The 14,375-nt window shown below is 50.9% G+C and overlaps 7 protein-coding genes and 1 non-coding gene across 8 annotated transcripts; 4 read left to right on the plus strand and 4 right to left on the minus strand.

Annotated features, from left to right (window-relative positions):
* Nucleotides 1-821: 821 nt before the first annotated feature.
* Nucleotides 822-2,573, minus strand: BO88DRAFT_384323 (MFS transporter). The gene is made up of 2 exons (XM_025704694.1): nucleotides 2,344-2,573; nucleotides 822-2,295 (listed from the first exon to the last, which is right to left on the minus strand). The coding sequence occupies exons 1-2, from the start codon at nucleotides 2,499-2,501 to the stop codon at nucleotides 1,014-1,016; spliced, it is 1,440 nt and encodes a 479-aa protein (XP_025565622.1). The 5' UTR covers nucleotides 2,502-2,573; the 3' UTR covers nucleotides 822-1,013.
* Nucleotides 2,574-2,886: 313 nt separating this feature from the next.
* BO88DRAFT_486281 (uncharacterized protein) lies at nucleotides 2,887-3,985 on the minus strand (the record flags this gene model as incomplete). Its single annotated transcript, XM_025712415.1, has 3 exons — nucleotides 2,887-3,376; nucleotides 3,441-3,670; nucleotides 3,736-3,985. 3 exons carry the CDS (start codon nucleotides 3,983-3,985, stop codon nucleotides 3,002-3,004), a joined length of 855 nt encoding a protein of 284 aa, XP_025565623.1. The 3' UTR covers nucleotides 2,887-3,001.
* Nucleotides 3,986-4,123: 138 nt separating this feature from the next.
* BO88DRAFT_486282 (uncharacterized protein) lies at nucleotides 4,124-4,751 on the plus strand (the record flags this gene model as incomplete). The annotated part of the gene is made up of 2 exons (XM_025712416.1): nucleotides 4,124-4,436; nucleotides 4,505-4,751. The coding sequence occupies 2 exons, from the start codon at nucleotides 4,124-4,126 to the stop codon at nucleotides 4,696-4,698; spliced, it is 507 nt and encodes a 168-aa protein (XP_025565624.1). The 3' UTR covers nucleotides 4,699-4,751.
* Nucleotides 4,752-4,778: 27 nt separating this feature from the next.
* BO88DRAFT_433742 (uncharacterized protein) lies at nucleotides 4,779-6,099 on the minus strand (the record flags this gene model as incomplete). Its single annotated transcript, XM_025709442.1, has 4 exons — nucleotides 5,719-6,099; nucleotides 5,324-5,650; nucleotides 5,126-5,268; nucleotides 4,779-5,073 (listed from the first exon to the last, which is right to left on the minus strand). The coding sequence occupies exons 1-4, from the start codon at nucleotides 5,860-5,862 to the stop codon at nucleotides 4,779-4,781; spliced, it is 909 nt and encodes a 302-aa protein (XP_025565625.1). The 5' UTR covers nucleotides 5,863-6,099.
* A 998-nt stretch (nucleotides 6,100-7,097) lies between these two features.
* Nucleotides 7,098-9,336, plus strand: BO88DRAFT_486284 (choline transport protein). The gene is made up of 9 exons (XM_025712417.1): nucleotides 7,098-7,241; nucleotides 7,308-7,378; nucleotides 7,494-7,517; nucleotides 7,580-7,679; nucleotides 7,733-7,805; nucleotides 7,877-8,254; nucleotides 8,320-8,339; nucleotides 8,404-8,733; nucleotides 8,814-9,336. The coding sequence occupies exons 1-9, from the start codon at nucleotides 7,104-7,106 to the stop codon at nucleotides 9,264-9,266; spliced, it is 1,587 nt and encodes a 528-aa protein (XP_025565626.1). The 5' UTR covers nucleotides 7,098-7,103; the 3' UTR covers nucleotides 9,267-9,336.
* A 272-nt stretch (nucleotides 9,337-9,608) lies between these two features.
* BO88DRAFT_433744 (GNAT family N-acetyltransferase) lies at nucleotides 9,609-10,720 on the plus strand. Its single transcript, XM_025709443.1, has 3 exons — nucleotides 9,609-9,774; nucleotides 9,928-10,250; nucleotides 10,318-10,720. The coding sequence occupies exons 1-3, from the start codon at nucleotides 9,677-9,679 to the stop codon at nucleotides 10,650-10,652; spliced, it is 756 nt and encodes a 251-aa protein (XP_025565627.1). The 5' UTR covers nucleotides 9,609-9,676; the 3' UTR covers nucleotides 10,653-10,720.
* A 481-nt stretch (nucleotides 10,721-11,201) lies between these two features.
* On the plus strand, nucleotides 11,202-13,201 carry BO88DRAFT_451505 (GMC family oxidoreductase; the record flags this gene model as incomplete). Its single annotated transcript, XM_025710636.1, has 7 exons — nucleotides 11,202-11,253; nucleotides 11,301-11,565; nucleotides 11,634-11,787; nucleotides 11,838-12,208; nucleotides 12,261-12,527; nucleotides 12,623-13,112; nucleotides 13,169-13,201. The coding sequence occupies 7 exons, from the start codon at nucleotides 11,202-11,204 to the stop codon at nucleotides 13,199-13,201; spliced, it is 1,632 nt and encodes a 543-aa protein (XP_025565628.1).
* Nucleotides 13,202-13,502: 301 nt separating this feature from the next.
* Nucleotides 13,503-13,583, minus strand: BO88DRAFT_t70. Its single transcript has one exon. It is a non-coding gene; the product is annotated as a tRNA-Arg (tRNA).
* Nucleotides 13,584-14,375: the final 792 nt, after the last annotated feature.

The raw sequence follows: 14,375 nt of genomic DNA on the forward strand, positions 1-14,375 counted from the left end.
ACGAGGTTTCTGAGACTAAAAGAGAATTTAGATCGTTGCTAAGGTTGTAGTTTCAGACTTGAAGGTACAGACCATTATATACACATGAATATGTGCGTTCAACATCCTGGATACCATATTCAGATCGAGGTGTTGTTGCCTGTATAGCATGTAGCATTCAGTGCCACCCATTCAAACTCGCTGTGATCGGTCCTCCGCAAGGCCTTCCTAAACAAGTATGCAGTACTCCGTAGCAGTGCGTCATATTCAGCCCTGGAGAGTAGTATGAATGGTAGTAACGTCCCAGCGCAGCTGAAGCCTTTAAACAGGGAAGCAAAAAGAAGTATCTGCTGCGCATATTGCGGACACTTCACCAGCCACGGGCTTCCGGACTCTGCGATTCGTTGTCTCGTATCCACAGCGAAGGCGCCACGATCAACCAAATCCACTCGGGCTGAGCAGATCTGCATAGCTAGTGGTCTAACCGCCTCGATCAATAAATAGGAATTGAGGCAGTTGACAGCCTTAGCCATGGTAACGGCAAACCATACTCCTTCGGGTACCAACAAGAGCTTCGATCGACATGTCATATAATATTGTCAAAGCACAAGTATCAACAAGACGTTCCATTGGTCTGGAACTGCGCCTCCAGTGCATTATATACTTATCCGCGATCAACCGGAAGGATCATGAGTTGGCACGGACCTGTCAGAAGCTTGGAAGGTGGAGCGTCACGGATGGCTGCGGGAATCACAATCCTGCTGCCTACAGGGCGCCAACAAGCATCATTGCTGTAGTGCTAGATTTTGGGCATGGCATCATCATCGAGTCCAAGAAGAGTATCTCTTGCGACTGTTTCTGTAGCGATGCCCCAGGAGCACAGCCTCATTTGCGACCGTGCAGAAGGATAACGTGACTTGCTCGTCGAAAACAGGGAAGAACTGCGAAAGTGGGATCAATCCCAAACAACATCATTACTATCATGTTCATGCTTTTGTCATACTAAACATATTATACAAAACACCTTCGACGTCTCAAGCATCTAGCAAATTCTTTCCCCGCAGTCTCTCGCCATACTTGATGAAGATCAAGGGCATCAACGAGAACACCAAAACAATCAGCGCCAGAAGTGTTCCGCCCCAGTTATACCCAAGGTGCTTGAACAATGGCGGTCCTGCAAGGGGCAGGAATGCGGCGCAGGCATTTCTGGGCACCAGCATTGCGCTGGTAGCACTCGCGGCGTAGATGCCGAAGAGGTCCACGACGTAAGTTTGCAAAGTGATGGTGGTAGACACCAATCCAAACCCAATAATACCTGTGCCAATAATTGGCGCAATCCATTGGACATGGTACTGTGCAGTCCAGCCAAAAAGGAAGAGGCCACCGGACATGATGAAGCATGCGATCAAGACAGGAGGCAAGCGCTGCTCTGGCTTGGAAGTGCCCGACCGTGCCCGGGCTGTGCGCACATAGCGATCTAGCAGAAAGCTGCACAGGAAGGCCCCGAGAATGAGCCCAAGGCACAGTCCTAGGAAGGCTAGACCGGATGCTCCTTCGGAGAAGCCGTACACATCCTGGAACAATGTTGCGATGGTTGTCATCACCAGGTAGGTGTAACCATAGACCACGCTGAGGTACAAGGTAACCAGTATTAGCATGGGAGACCGGATGAGCAGACGGAGTGGCCGGAGAATAGTCTTGAAGAATACGTGGCTGGCCGTCTTTTCTGTATCTTCGGGACGTTCAGTGCCGCTTTCGAGGCCCTGCTTTTTGGCTTTGCGTTTCTGGAGAGTGACGCTGTACGTTTCACGGTACACGACAAGAATGAGCAGGGACAGAGTCCCGGTCGCAATAGTCGGTAACCAGAATGCCCATCGCCATCCGGCCTTTTCACCCAGATAGGAACCGATGATTGGACCTACGACTGGTCCCAATGCACCGGTCAAGGACATGATGGACATGGCACGTCCGCGATTCTCCTCGGGGAAAAGATCGCTGACGATGCCAGGACCGATGGCTGATGCTGCGGTCGCCGCACCACTCAGGAACCGGAAGGCAATCAGCATCTGGATACTGGTACTGGCAGCAGTTCCAGCCAAAAAGGCCACAAAGAAGAGATTGGCAATATTCAGAGGCCATTGTCGGCCATACAGCTCAGAAAGCGGTCCCCATAGCAATGGCGCTACGATTTCTCCGAGTTCCCAGATGGAAACAATGAGGGTACGGTAGAGGGCATTGTCGGAATGGAAATGAGACAAAATGGATGGGGATACGGGGGCTGCTATGATGGTAGACAACTGACTTTCCCGGGCGCAACTGTCAGAGATCTTGACATTAAGTTCATTGATGGGGGACTGAACTTACACCATGGTTGATAATCCCGCGACAAGGACGACGGTGATCCACTTGTACGTGGTGGAGCGGGTTTGGGGGTCAAAAGGATCATAATCGGCCGAGTCCACGGGGCTCGTCGACTGGACGGTGACCTCGGTTTCTTTGCAATGGCCATCTTCCTCATCCATTTTGGATTGATTTAGTAACCACCAATGAGAAGGTAGGGCGAATGAATCAAAACTTAATGGAATGGGAAGGAAGACTGAAGATGAAAGGGAGGAGCCGATGTGATTAAAAAAAAAAAAAAAGGAACGGGATGAAAGGAATGGAGGGGAAGATCGGACGAGCAAAGGGTTTGCGCTCAGACCGAGGCTGATCAGGCTTGATGCTCCTTTGACAGTAAGCAGATAAGCAGATAAAGTACTTTGTCCACTCACACCAGGCTAATGGACTAACAGAAAACAGAAGGTGGTACTGTTTGGCCCCCAGTGGACTTGCAGGGAGACTTGCAGATTTACTGGCCACTAAACGTTGCTACTTTCTTAATTGCATTGAAGCTAAATAAGCTAAATTAGGTGCTGACTAGGGTTTTCTGCGCTAAAAGTCCCTTTTCCCCTCCCCTCGGCTGCCCTTCTTGGCTGGTTTCTCACCCTCTCCCCCAGCCGAACAAAATCAGCCTCGCCCTTGTCTATTCCGAAAAAGGATCGGCATAATGCCCGTGTTCCTCGAAATACTTGCTCATCGTCGGGTAGTGCTCACTATCCGCAGGACAGAAGGCGTAGCGCTCAATGCTATGGACGATCGGCTTGTAGTCGGTCAGTCGCTTGTAGCAAGCATTGCGTTCCGGTGCCTTCGACCAGGCGACCAGCTTATCAAAGTCCTTGCATTGCATCAATTGGCCTTCTCCACCACCATTAAGCAGCTGAAGAGATGGCATGGGGGTATCATCGGCCTTGCACATCAGATCCTGTCGCAGGGAATCGAGGCAGTGTTCGATATGAGGAGCGGGGATCGAGCTCTCTTGTCCGGACCAGAGCTCATGGTAAGAGTGGCGCATAAGTTTCTAGTAGAGAGAAGTAGAATGTCAGCGTCTACCCCGAGTATGAAATGTTGCGACGGTTACTCACCAGACAGTGGAGTTGATGGAACACCTTGATGAAGTAGATCCTTCGGTTTGAATCCCAAGGGAAAGCCCAAGAGTCCGACAGACCCTTGCTCTGAGCCCATTCCCAGGTGGGAGCAATAACCATGGGGTCCATGCTCAGGTTCTCCCACATCTCATCCGCATGGGTCTTGTTCTCGCTAGTATACTCGGAGTGGTGGGAGTAAGGCAGGTGTGTATCCCATGCGAGACCGGCTGGTCATAGGAAACAATGTTAGAGGTGAATCTTCATCTTGAGGCTTTTAAAAATAAGTACGTACTGTAAGGTGACCGCTGCTTAGCCATGGCCGCATCAGGATCCAAGTCCTGAATGGGGACATTGTGACCCTTCTGGAACACAAACCATCCCACGTTCAGTGAGAGGGAAAACAACAATCCCAAGAGCAGCAAAGCGTTCGTCCAGCTGGGGAATCTGGAGACTCTGGGCTGAGGTGCGACTCTCTCCGAGTCCTCAGCCAGAAGCCCCTGGTCACTGTCGTCGTCACGGTTGACTTTCTCGTAGGAATACATTGTGAGAGGGGGGAATGAGCATGGAGGGGTTTGACAGCCGGAGGGGCGTCGGGGGTCAACGCAATGCTCAGATTTTAAACACCGAGCCCTTGTCACATTTGTCACATTTCTGATGGAACGTCGGCTCCCGAACACATCATGCGATTCCGGCAATGGGGCTTTCGGCGATGTGGGTTCACATTGCATGAAAGAGCGCAAGCTAATGCAAGGCTGGTCAGCACGGCACACCGGTTGATAGGAGCGTTGCTAACAGATAATCCTTCGCTATCTGAGGCTCCACTATGTGACGGCCTGCTTGTATCCCACCTCGGATCAATTGTCTTCGGACCTTGCCGGTCCTCTGCCGCTGGTTCCTATGTAATCCCCTTGAATCCCCCCTCGCTCCTCGTTCATTCAGCAGCAAATCCTCAAGTCTTCAAGTCTCACACTTCTAATCCTCCTACCACAAAAGGTATGCTCACCTCATCTTGGGGGACACCATTCTGCAGTGTCCTTCGGGTTAACATAGCTCTGTGACAGACTCCTGCCTCCACTTCGAGACCAACCATCTCAAAACATCCACATCTCACAAAATGCGTGTCGCTACTCTCGTCCTCGTCGCCTTCTCGGCCGTGGCTCTTGCCCTCCCTACCACCAACAACGTCGAGCGTGCCGCTGCCGACGCCAACGTCCGCCAGATGGACGAGCTGACCGTTGCCGCTATCAGCAAGTAAACGGTTAAGCGGGATATTACAAAGAATAAATGATACAATGGAAAGATTTATGTATTTAGTTGTGAAATCAAGTTGATTAACTAAGTATCTTTTGTCGATTCCGGTCTCATTAATTCTATATCACTGTCCGAACACTTGGTCGCATTGTATGCCGACTGCACCGTAGGGTGTTTGAGCTCAGTCGGCTTGAACATACCACTAGGGAACGACTCCAGAAATTCTCGAAGGTATGGCACACAGGCAGATAGGATAGCCACTGTTTGAAGCACTTGACTGCAAATCGCCCATTGCCAGACATTGGTCGGTAGAGGAGAGTCGGCATGAAACTTGAAATTGCGGACGTAGCATAGCTGCACAATGCTGCCCGCAATATCACTAGAAAAAGAGGTTAGAAGTGTCGAAGTCTCGGTAAAGTGTTGCGACATACAGGATTCGGACGCCGAAGCAGCTTATTACCACCAAACGCCTTTTCAGACTCAGTTGCAGGCGGGAGATGATGAAGGATGGGACTGCGATAATCATAATCTCGACCAAGACGTTCATGACTCCGAATGCTATCCAGATCCCGGACTTCAAGGTATTAGCAATGTTTCTTTAGTTGAGAGAATCGCATCGCATTTCTTACCAGGTCAAGGCACTTTCCGCCGACGATGTTCCAAACTTCGGGTGGGTGGCATTGCAGGCATACCACAATGGCCATCACCACAACCCATATCAATAGTAGACCTGTCGCTGCCAGGACAGACTTAGACTGGCCTGTGGATGAAAGCAGACTGTAGAATAGAACCATGACAGACAGCTTTCCCAGTCCCAGCGTCAGAACATACAAAACCTCCATAGAATAGAGGGCCTTCTGCATGACGACAACCTGGTCATCTGAGAGAGGGGAAGCTTGTCCCAAGCCATGAGTAGCAGCGACAGATACAGCTGCCCCGGAGGCAATCGATGCAATCTACTGACAGTCAGTTTTACTATACAGATGGCACGAAGAAAACAAATTATCTTGGAGAGCTAGCTAACCAAAGTGCTCAGAAGGAGCGCCACACTAGACACCTTCCTCCTCAGAACCTGCCAGTTTGTCGTCAAACAGGCTACGACAGCGATGAAGGAGACGATGAGGAGGAAGCATGTCACGACCTTGACTGCTGCAGAATGGTCTGTCATGACTTTCAGGCGTGAAACAAAATAACCTTCATGGTACCGAATCGGATTCCAAGGCACGGATAGTGAAGGATTTTGGCTGGCTACGAAACTGACCGTGATTGAACGATTTTAGGCATATAAGGTAAATAAGACCGCTGGCTGAAGAGAAGGCAGATCCGACTTGCGAGCAGTGCGTGAACAGCCCCATACACAGCCCATCAAGCAAACATGCTCTGCACGAGCGGAGATGGGGCACGGGTCGCACTGGAGACACAGGAGCGACAGGATACGCTGGATAAGAAATTGGATCCCACTGGATACTACTGGGGCTGGCGCGTGCCGCCCGGAAAGTTTAGTCGGGGAGGCCCGATGATCGCCAAGGGCCGTCGGCCTATAAGCGTCGCACTAGGCTCTGCGCCCCTCCGCCTGGATTCTCTAGCGGCCGCCCTCTCTGCACACTGCAGGAATACCTAACCCTAATGGGGAAACACCAGTCAATACATGTGAGACGGTTGGCTGTCTCGGTCTTACTGCTTATGGCCAAGTCTGCTTGAGTAGCCGACCTGCCTTGGCCATGATGCTTCTTGGTTTTGTGCTGTGTTGGTGGTCGTAGTACGTAGTGGTGGTGGGTGGGCTTTCCCGAACAAGATGGACAGCTAATAAACTAGGGCTGACGTTGGATGGTCCCATTGTTGTGGAGTTGTGGTGGTGATGGTGCACACCCTCCCCTCCCTGTCTATTTCTCCACTTTCAACTCCACCCCCCTGCTTGCCAGCCTTCATTCCTTTCTCTCTTCCTTCCGGAGTCGCTTGGTCGCGTTTCAATTCCAATTTACGCCCATATGAGACACGCGGCAGCCAAGATCGTCTAATTTAGTAGTAGTTGGACATTTCTCGATAGGCTAGACTACTGAAACACTGGGGGTGCAATTTCGTTTCCTCACACTCAGCCATCCTTCAGATATCGAAATAACGGCCCCCAACTTGCAATGCATCTGGCCCCCAATCATCGCACGATAGTTTCTGCAGCCTATAACGCAGAGGGACCCTTTGCTTCTTCGGGCAATCCGACCGATAATTGGTCTATTGGCAGAACTGTGTGTGGCAATCCTGCAGGGTTTACCGTCTTCGTTGGATTTTATCCGGCCGCGCTTGCATAAAATGACTCCGAATCAGTTTCTTAAAATCCATGCCTTCGAAATCACACCTTCTCTTACTTGTCTAGTTGCCTGCGTCTTGGACTGGTCGTGACGAGTTCCCAAAATGGCCAGGAACAGCGATGTTGAACATTCGACCGAGCTGCGTGCTCCGACGAACCGGGACTCTGGCACGCCGAGCAAGGCTACCTTTAGTAACGATGCTTACGAGCTGGCCAGGGTCGGAAAGAAGGAGGTGTTGAAGGTAACCAACACACACCTTATCCCCGAGATTCTACTACCATCAGCCGCTGAGATCTACCCTTGCTAGCGACGATTTGGTCTAACGAGTACTGTCGGGTTTGCCTGCAGCTTGATGCTGACTTGGGAAGCGGTTATAATGTATGCGATATTTTCTCAATATTCTTTTTTTCTTCTCTTTTACCCCTCTTCCTGTTTCCCCACACCCCCTTGCTTTTTATCACGTCAGAACTGTACATGCTAATAGGATAATTAGGAATATTGGCTTGGGACTTACCAAGTAAGGCCCGTCCCTGGAATGATCTTACCTCTGAAGAATAATGTTTGTTAACCCTCGTGCAGTGGTGGTCCCGCCGGTTTGGTGTATGGCTTTCTTGGGGTCTGGGCGGGCATCATTTCCGTGTTCATTTCAATGGGGGAGCTAGCAAGCATGATGCCTTCGGTATGTGTCCGACACTTCCTGCAGCTGAGAATGAGCCTAATTTCTCACCACAGGCGGGCGGACAATATCATTGGGTGAGCATCTTGGCCCCTAGGTCGGCCAGGAAGTTTCTCAGTCATGTCACTGGTATGTGTGCAACTCCATGTGCCGAGTATGCGAACCGCGGTCCGAACTGGCTAACGCAAGGGAAAATCCAGGCTCGGTCTGCATTATTGCGTGGACAGCGGCCCCCACAGCCGCCATCTACCTGGCCGCCAGTGTGTTGCAGAGCACCATTGCCATGAACATCCCCAGCTATGATCCCAAAGGATGGCACATCACGCTGATCATGTGGGCGATTCTGCTCATCTGCACAGTTCTCAATACTTGGCTGGGAATGATCTTGCCCGTCATTGAAGTGCTTATCCTTCTTGTCCATGTGCTTGGCTTCTTCGCCGTCTTAGTTCCGCTCGTCTATTTGGGGCCCAAGGCCGATCCGCGATCGATCTTTACTGTATCCTTCGATTATGGCGGCTGGGGCGATCTGACCTTAGCTACCTTTATCGGGTTAAAAGGCACTGTGGCTGCGTTTGTTGGTAAGGCAGACTTTCCCGTCTAATCAACTTCAATATGATATACTGACTCGGTGTTTTTGTACTAGGCACTGATGGCGCGGTTCATGTAAGTGTTCCCTTCTCGGTGTTTAACCGCTGTTTGGGTCAGTTGCCAAACTAACCCCTTACAGATGGCCGAAGAAGTCGCCAACAGCAGTCGGGTGGTCCCCCGTTCTATGCTACTGGCCCTCATGATCAACGGCGCAACTGGCTTTGCCATTCTGATTGCCTTCCTCTTCACCGCTGGAGACCTGCTGAAGATTGTGGAATCCAGTGCCTCGTATCCCTTCATGTACATGCTGGCGAGCTCGACGGGCAGTAAGGGTGCTGCGGTTGTTCTCTCCAGTATGATGGCTATTCTGCAAGCGTGTGCAGGACTCGCGGGTATCTCTTCCGGCAGTCGTATGCTGTGGTCATTCTCCCGCGAGCAGGCCATTCCCGGCTGGCGCTGGGTGCGACAGGTAAGTGATGGGCCTAGCCTCTATTCGCCCTCAGGTTGTTTTGTTACGAATCTTCTAATTGCGATCGCTCCTATCTACAGGTGAACCAACGAACTCTGGTGCCCTTCCACAGCACGTTGGTGGTGGTTATCACAGCCGGTCTGCTCAGCCTGATTAACATCGGGTCGGCAGTGGTGCTGAACATCATTCTGTCGCTGGTCCTGGAGGCCTTCTTTGCCTCGTACATGATCTCTCTGACCCTCCTGCTCTATCGTAGATTGCGCGGCGACCTCACCGAGCCGGGTCAAGGCGGCGGTGTCCTCAACTGGGGGCCCTTCCGAGTCAAAGGGTGGTTGGGCACGGCAAATAACATCTTTGCCATTGCCTACTCCATCATCATGATGTTCTTCGGGTGCTGGCCACCAGAGAACCACCCCGCTCCCAAGAATATTAACTACAGCATTGTCATTTTCGCGGGAGTTACCCTCATCAGTATCGTGTACTATGTGGGATGGGCGCGGAAGCACTACAAGGGCCCGCTAGCCGAGCTTTAGTCGGATGCTTTTGACTAACTAACAGCTCGGGAAATGGCGCATTTTCCCACTTGATTCAGGGACTTTTTCCCTACTTACCCGTGGCGTCGCCCTAAAATAGTCTACCTTATACCATAGTACTACTTTTTTAATTTAAAAGAGGGATTCATTTAGTCCGTCCGTGACAGGGTAACATCGGCTTCCGGCTACTAAATTAGTTCATTAGTTGGTAGATAATTTAGTGAGAATAACTAATCTAACTAATCTATTTCCATTCACTAACTATCTATTAGTCAAGTCTGATACCCTTTTTTTTTCTCTTTCTCTTGTTGTTTCCCCTCATCCCGCGCGCGCCCCCCCCTCAATTTCCCCGTTTCAATCGATCATCCATCCATCAATCCTTCCCAAGCCTCCAGCCAGCCCAGCCCATCATGACCAAGTCGCAGTTCGAAGTCCGGGAAATCCACACCAAAGAGGAATATGCCCGTCTAGTCGACGTTCTCTGGTCGGCCAACTTCAACCCTTACAAGTAAGTGAGCGCGCAATTTACCACCACACATTCCTTCCCTTCCTTCTTCTTCCTTCATTAATTCCTTTCCTTCCCATCCTCCTATCCTCCCATCCCCGTACAAGTAGAGTTTCAAACTAATCTCGCCGGTCGCACCACCACCACAATCAACAGCCCAGTATTCACCGCCGTCCACCCTGTAAGCGGCCACACCGCAGAAGACCGCGTAAAAGACAAAGCCCTCGACACGGAAATCCGCTGGGCCGCCCATGAGAAGAATCCTGCCTCCCATCTCATCTATGTGATTGATACCGAGACCGGTCGCGTCGCCGGCGGCTGCGAATGGCTCATCTTTCACAAGAACCCCTTTCCCAATGGCCCTCAACCGCTGTCGTGTACTTGGTACCCGGAGGGTTCGGAACGCGCCGAGTATGCTAGTCGCATGCTCAGTCAGGCTTTCTTTCCGAGACAGTGTTGGTTGCAGAGGCCTCATGCTGGTATATTCCCCTTCATTCCAATTACTTTATTTCCATTATTGAAGAAAGCTAACTGGTGTTTGAATAGGCGTAAATGCCATGGGCGTCCACCCCGATTACCGCCGTCGAGGCGTAGGACGACTTCTCATGCAATGGGGCCACGAGAGGATCGATCCCCTGGGATACGAGAGCTGGATCGAGGGCAGTCCCATCGGTCGCTGGTTGTATGAAGAGAGCGGATACAAGCGCGTCATCAGTCTGAACATCGACTTTGCGAAGAAGAACCCCAGTGATGAGTGGAACAGGCTGGTGCATGAATGTCAACCGCCCGCGATTCTCTTGCTTTGGCGCCCTCCGCGCGGTGAGTGGAATGATAAGGTGCCCCCGGGTCCGTGGGCGGTTACCGAGGATACCTGGAAATAGGTTCGTCGGGTCGTCAAGAGTGTTGCGATCTTAGATGTAGAATAGATGAGATGATGTTGATGATTGATATGATGATGGAATAAAGAACTTCTTTCTTACTCACTGTGTTTCTTGTTCGCTGATACTCGGGGAATCCTGGTGAGGAGACGCCGTTTCCCCTCACGCTTTTAGGTTTCGCGTCCAACTCTTTTCTGTGTCCAGACCAGCCTTCATGCGGTCATAGTGCACGCCTTAATGTCAAAGCCTGTTAAAGCTGGATGTACCGATATGCTTATATTTTTCGCGTTCTTTCGTTGGCTGCGTAATTTCCCTGCGGATGGCGACTCCCATACAAAGGGTCCTCTACGAACAGCTGACTCTCCTCGTGTAACTGCCATCCACGTCTCTCTGCTCAATCATTCCGCAAGCGGACGAGGTCCAAATATCATCAATACTATCTTGCCCCTCAGGCCACCCGTAGTTTGGGCTATATCAATGGTCTTGCATTAGATGCATATAATCTTCACCATCTATCGTCTATAGCTATCAGCCATATCTCACATGAATAACATGAAGGCAGAGGAAAGATTCGACTTCATCATAGTCGGAGCAGGCGTCGCAGGTAATTCTCCGATCACAATATCTCCCACTCATACTGATAAGCAACAGGCTGTGTGGTAGCGAGTCGAATCTCGCAAAGCCGTCCCGATCTGCGCATCCTGCTCATCGAGGCCGGCGTTGAGAAAGACGATCGGACATCCGGCGCAATGGGCTTTGCGGCAGGATTCGGCTCGGATCTCGAATGGCCCCATCGCTCGGTGCCGCAGGAGCGCGCTTTCGGAGGTGATACGGTTTGTCTGGCTTCTGGCAAGATAGTCGGGGGAGGGTCGGGGGTGAATTATCAGGTGTTTACGCGCGGGCCGGCTGTTGATTAGTGAGATTCCCTCCTTTAATGGTGATATTGTTACGAGAATTGCTGCTGATGTGAGTTTGTTGGGATAGTGACCAATGGGCAGAGCTTGTTCAAGACCGGAGATGGTCGTGGAATGGTCTTCTGCCGTATTTCAAGCGGGTTGAGACGTGGTATCCTTCTCTGGAGATGAAAAAGAGAGGCCTTCTCACGGTTGATGCTCATGGAGATTGTGGGCCGATTAAGGTAGCTATCGCACTCGTCTACTGTGTGAGGTACTTGTTGATATTGAATAGGTTAGTCATGCGACGAATAGTGGCAAGCCACGCAGTTACCCGTTGCGGGAGAAAAGCCGTAGGTTTCACGAATTGCTCGGTCGCAAACAGGTGGATGATATGAATAGTGGACAGCAACTGGGATACTCGGAGGCTTTCAGTTCCACCTATGCGGGATTGAGGAGCTTTGCGAATAGCTACCCTTTGGGAAGTAACGTCACTGTCTGGACGAATTCAACTGTGGAAAGGCTCATCATGACTGGGAAGACTGTGGAAGGCGCCGTTGTTGCGCGATCAGTAGGAGATCAGATTGAGCGTGTCCATGTCAGGGCTCGGAAAGAAGTGATCCTCTCAGCAGGGGCCTATGGATCACCCAAAATTCTTCTCCTTAGGTGGGTTAGAATTAACTGCTTCTGGGAATAGAAAACCTAATGACGGTAATAGCGGTATCGGCCCAGCAGAAGAATTGCAGCGACATAACATCACTCCAGTCATAGACCTCCCTGTGGGAAAGAACTATGCTGACCACCCTCATATATTCACCTACTGGACGATTGACGAGCACAATGCTACCCTAGGTGACGGGGAGATGGAAACAGATCAGGTCCATTGGCTAGCGGGCTTGCCATACGACTGGATGTCTTTTGCACCTGCGGATGCAAAGACACAAGCGCTGGCCAAACAAATTCTGAGCTCAGCCGAGCGCAGTCGGTACTTGGCTGAGGGGAAGATGCAACTTGAAAAACTTTAATGTGTATGCTGTTCTTCAAAGCTCGCAGAAAGAAAGGCACTGCTGACCAAGTCAGTTACACCGCCGTCGACACGTCCGCTCGCAAGAAACCCCTCGAAGGCTGGCCCGGAAAGCGCGTCATCAGCCTCATGCACGTTCTCGTCGACTCAGTATCACGAGGTACTCTCACGCTGAGATCATCTGACCCTGCTGACGCCCCCGTGCTCGATCCCAAATTCCTTGCATCCCCGATTGACCGATCGGCGATGTACGAGAATGTGCGGGAGACTGCGCGTGCTATTCAGGCCGTCGAGGGTCTCCATGCTGTCGAGTTCGGCGTCGACGATTCCCTCCGTGACAATTGGTCTGATGAGGCGATCGATGTCCGGGCGAATCGGAGTGGTGGTAGTTGCTTTCACTACTCGGGGACTTGTGCGATGGGGGAAGTTGTCGACACTGAGTGTCGGGTGTATCAGGTTGAGCGATTGAGGGTTGTGGACTCGGGTGTGATCCCACTACCGTTGGCGGCGCATTATCAGGCGCCGACGTATGGTGTTGCTGAACAGGTGAATATTGGAGCATGAGGGCATAGTGCTGCTGCTAATGTACGCATTGTATACAGGCTGCGGATATGATTCTTTCCTCGGTGGTGTGACCAGCTGGATCTCTCACCATTGTCGAGAACTGGCGATAAAAGGAGAAGATACAGGAGAATTGGGTAATGTGGCTATGTGCCATGCTCGATGCAGGCCATTATTCCAATAACGTGCCAAAAGGTTGCGATCCCATGGCGATATGGTGAGGGTGGAGCCGCAGGCCATGTCCACTTTGATGGAAATGGATCAGATCCCACAAAAAGCGGGGTGAAGAGGATAGCTATAGCCAATAAAAGATAATGATGCCTTCACTCACTCCTGGTAAGAGGGGGGGGGAATGAATGCAAAAAGGAAAAAGAACGACCGAGACGTGACTCGAACACGCAACCACTGCCACATCCACTACCGGAAGGCAGCGCGCTACCATTGCGCCACCCGGCCGTACTTGATGTTTGTTGCAAGCACTTTCGCCTTATAGCCAAGGATTATACCCTGTTCCACAAGAGCTTTCTTTACGGACAGGCCAATTCAATAGGCGGCGAATGTCGGTGTCAACCTTGGGTTTTCTATTCGAGCTCGGTTATATAACTTGTATGAAGCATGTATGATGTGATATTTGATTTGTTAGCCTTTATTCCCGCGGACTAATATGCTCACGGTCCCCCCATCCGGACGCGGCAAGATATATATTCTTGACCCAGAATGATTTGCATAGTACTTTGGATTGCGGACTGGTGTTTCCAACTGCAAGGATCGTACCACTGGCCCCTATGAGGCCATAGGACACTAAAAAACTACTATACAGTGTTTCATATAGATATCTGTGTATATCTAAGGCTATACATGCGATCGAACATAGTCTTCTACTCTGCAAAAATCAAAACATGCTGATCCAAAAACCCAGTGACACAGTAAGACTAAATGTCAAGTATTCTACCCCGTAAGACTGCTTCAAGAACGAAAAGTCTGATCATGCAAGTAGAAATGGTATACTGCATTTCTCTATAGCCCACTGACAGACGGCGATGAGCTGGGTGCGAGCTGAATGCTAGTCGATTGGACGGATAAGAATAAGCGATCAGAAAGCTTAGCAATTAGCGCATCACTAAATAGCCAGTCTACCAAGGTTTCATTGGCCCATTGATCCGTCAAATCTCGACCTTGTCTGTGCTCAAAAAAAGGCTGGAATCGGAGTCCCGACTCGTCCGCCTGACGTGAGATTCAAGTGGATGT

The sequence above is a fragment of the Aspergillus vadensis genome, assembly GCF_003184925.1.
Source record: "Aspergillus vadensis CBS 113365 unplaced genomic scaffold BO88scaffold_5, whole genome shotgun sequence".
In the NCBI taxonomy this organism is placed as follows: domain Eukaryota; kingdom Fungi; phylum Ascomycota; class Eurotiomycetes; order Eurotiales; family Aspergillaceae; genus Aspergillus; species Aspergillus vadensis.

What these genes read in the sequence shown, in the direction of transcription:
- BO88DRAFT_384323 (XM_025704694.1), bottom strand. Translation starts at nt 2,501, where the DNA reads ATGGATGAGGAAGATGGCCATTGCAAAGAAACCGAGGTCACCGTCCAG. An exon ending in GCGGGATTATCAACCATGGT is followed by an intron (nt 2,296 to 2,343) that starts GTAAGTTCAGTC and finishes GATCTCTGACAG; the next exon opens with TTGCGCCCGGGAAAGTCAGT.
- BO88DRAFT_486284 (XM_025712417.1), top strand. Translation starts at nt 7,104, where the DNA reads ATGGCCAGGAACAGCGATGTTGAACATTCGACCGAGCTGCGTGCTCCG. An exon ending in ACTTGGGAAGCGGTTATAAT is followed by an intron (nt 7,379 to 7,493) that starts GTATGCGATATT and finishes TAGGATAATTAG; the next exon opens with GAATATTGGCTTGGGACTTA. An exon ending in CACTGTGGCTGCGTTTGTTG is followed by an intron (nt 8,255 to 8,319) that starts GTAAGGCAGACT and finishes TTTTTGTACTAG; the next exon opens with GCACTGATGGCGCGGTTCAT.
- BO88DRAFT_433744 (XM_025709443.1), top strand. Translation starts at nt 9,677, where the DNA reads ATGACCAAGTCGCAGTTCGAAGTCCGGGAAATCCACACCAAAGAGGAA. An exon ending in GCCAACTTCAACCCTTACAA is followed by an intron (nt 9,775 to 9,927) that starts GTAAGTGAGCGC and finishes CACAATCAACAG; the next exon opens with CCCAGTATTCACCGCCGTCC. An exon ending in GTTGCAGAGGCCTCATGCTG is followed by an intron (nt 10,251 to 10,317) that starts GTATATTCCCCT and finishes GTGTTTGAATAG; the next exon opens with GCGTAAATGCCATGGGCGTC.